General features: G+C 34.8%; 1 protein-coding gene across 1 annotated transcript; it reads left to right on the forward strand.

Moving 5' to 3' along the window:
- The first annotated feature begins 1,325 nt into the window (after positions 1-1,325).
- Positions 1,326-2,378, forward strand: LOC142172033 (uncharacterized). Its single transcript, XM_075235786.1, has 2 exons — positions 1,326-2,019; positions 2,272-2,378. Exons 1-2 carry the CDS (start codon positions 1,326-1,328, stop codon positions 2,376-2,378), a joined length of 801 nt encoding a protein of 266 aa, XP_075091887.1.
- The last annotated feature ends 260 nt before the right edge of the window (positions 2,379-2,638 follow it).

Genomic DNA, 2,638 nt, shown 5'->3' on the forward strand with positions numbered 1-2,638 from the left:
AGTCCAATCCTGCCAAGCTGAAGAAAAGTGTGGACCGCACATGGAATTGTGCGGCCGTAGAACCTCCGAAAGGGTAATTTTGTCCAAAAATTTTAGCACTGTATAAATAGATAGGGAAACGTTTGTAACTTTTGACATCAACAGCCGTTTACTTTGCTTCTTTTAGTAGTTTTAGCTATTTTGAGCTTTTTGAATATTAGTTTTATCATTTTAGTCATTAATATGGTTTTAATTATCACTTCTTCTTCTTTATCTTCTAATTTAAGCATGAGTAGCTAGATTTTCACTACGGTTGTGACCCAACCTTAGTGTGTGAAGTTAATGGGTGTTTGATTTATTTCTTATTTATTGTTGGGTGTTTATTATCTAGTCTTGTTCTTGCTTTTAATTGAAGATTTAATGGTTGCAAATATTATTTCACGACTAATTGATTAGGTCTCTACTTGAGAAAGAGAGACTTAGTCTAGGAAAACTTGGCTAGAAAGGAATTGGGTCAGTCGAGAGATTGATAAACCCAATTAAAGGGTTGAATCTAGAGATAGTAAAACCCGACTTGAGCTTATTATCAACTGCTTTGTTCAATACCCATTTGGACTTGAGATAGCCAAATTGGGCAAAATCACTCTCTAACTAAGAGGTATTGAGTGGGTATTTGAGTGTTGATGGCTATAATATACCCCGACCAATAAAACAAACTTTAAGGCTTACAACCCATTAAGCAAACACCTAGGTGAAGTTCATAGCCCTAGGCCTTTTATATCATTTGAAAAACAACCAAAAATAATTCCCTAGTTTAAATTCTTAGTTTGTAATCTTAGTTTAAAATTAGACCTAGAAATAACCAAAGTTTGTGAAAGTGCAATTAGAGATAATTCAAGCTCATACACTATAATATATATCCCTGAGACCAATTCATAACCCCCTGTGGAAAATCGACCCCAACTCCTTGTTGGGTATTACTATTGCATCCACTATTTTCATATCCTCAAATAGAGGAGTGAAATTGGACGAGATCAAATATAAACATAGATAAATCAGGTGTAGACATTGAGTTTGATGAGCTGCGTACAAGTAGTAAGAAAAACAGCTATGAAGGTCTAATTGGGACTAATGAGCCGTACTTTGGTTCTTCAGATGCTGAAAGCTTTGCTTCGGATGTGGAAGGTGAAGATGGTGGAGAACATAATAGGAAAATGGAGGAAAAAAAGAAAAAGAAGAGATTGATCTTTAATCCTACTGCCAAGAAAATAACTTGAGAGTTAGGATTGATATTTGAAAATGTTGATGAGTTTAGGGAAGCAATCACCAAATATGCAATTTAAAAAATGGTGCAGATTGAGAAGTACATAAATGAGCCACATAGGGTGAGGGTTAAATGTATGGTATCTAAATGTGGATGTCTTCTAGAACCTAGCAAAGATGGCAGATCCAATAATTTTAAGGTGAAAAAATACAATCCAGTGCACAAGTGTTATACAACCAAAAAGAACAAGTTTTGTAATTCAAGATATCTTGCAAAAATATACAAGAGAAGAATTACATCACAACTAGGTATGAAAGTTTGGGAATTGAAAAAATTGATAAAGCAAGAACTGGACCTATATGTAGGGAGATCAACTGCCCATAGGGCTAGAGCTAAGATATTGAAAGAAATCATTGGTGATATGCATCGAGAGTTCAAAATACTCTATGACTATAGAGATATGATTTTGCAGACCAATCTTGGGAGTACATGTGTGATGAAAGCAGAAGATCAAGGTGATGGAAAACTGGTATTTTCTAAACTCTATGTTTTTTTACGTGCCATGAAAATGGGCTGGCTGGAAGGATGCAGATGCATTATTAGCCTTGATGGATGTTTCTTGAAAGGAGTTTGCAAGGGACAACTTCTTGTAGTTGTCTCCAAAGATGAAAACAATCAAATATTTTCAATTGCATGGACAGTTGTAGAGGTGGAGAACATATTCAATTGGACTTGGTTTCTAAAGTATTTAACTGAAGATTTGGGCTTAGAAGATGGTAAAGACCTTACAATTATGTCTGATATACATAAGGTAATATTTTCCTTCATTAACTATTTTCCTTTAGTAACTATTTTCAGACAGTAACTATTTTCAGAAGCACTGATATGCAAAAGCACTGTTTTGCTTAAGTCATTAGGCTAATTCAGTGTTTAACAGTAACTGTTTTGCTTCAATAATTATTATTTTTTTGAATACTTCATGGTTTAATTAATGTTGTAATGAATTTGTTGCATGGGTGTGAACACAGGATGTGTGCTAGGCACATCTTTGCAAATTGGTCAAAAGAGTGGAGAGGATTGGAGAGGAGAAATAGTTTCTGGAGATGTGCAAGAGCTTCTAGTATTGCAGAATTGAATGACCAACTTGATATGCTAGACAAGCTTGGGAATAGCATATGTGAAAGCTTACTCCACTACAGAAAAAAACCTGATGCAGAGCTTATTTCAATTGTGATTGGAAGTGTGATATTATTGACAACAATATGTGTGAGACTTTCAATTCCTGAATTCTGGCTGAGAGACACAAGACAATCATCACAATATTAGAGGAAATCAGAATTAAGCTGATGATTAGGATAGGTAAGATGAGGGAGTTCTGTGAGACATGAATATGTG

Source organism: Nicotiana tabacum, chromosome 17 (genome assembly GCF_000715075.1).
Source record: "Nicotiana tabacum cultivar K326 chromosome 17, ASM71507v2, whole genome shotgun sequence".
Taxonomy (NCBI): domain Eukaryota; kingdom Viridiplantae; phylum Streptophyta; class Magnoliopsida; order Solanales; family Solanaceae; genus Nicotiana; species Nicotiana tabacum.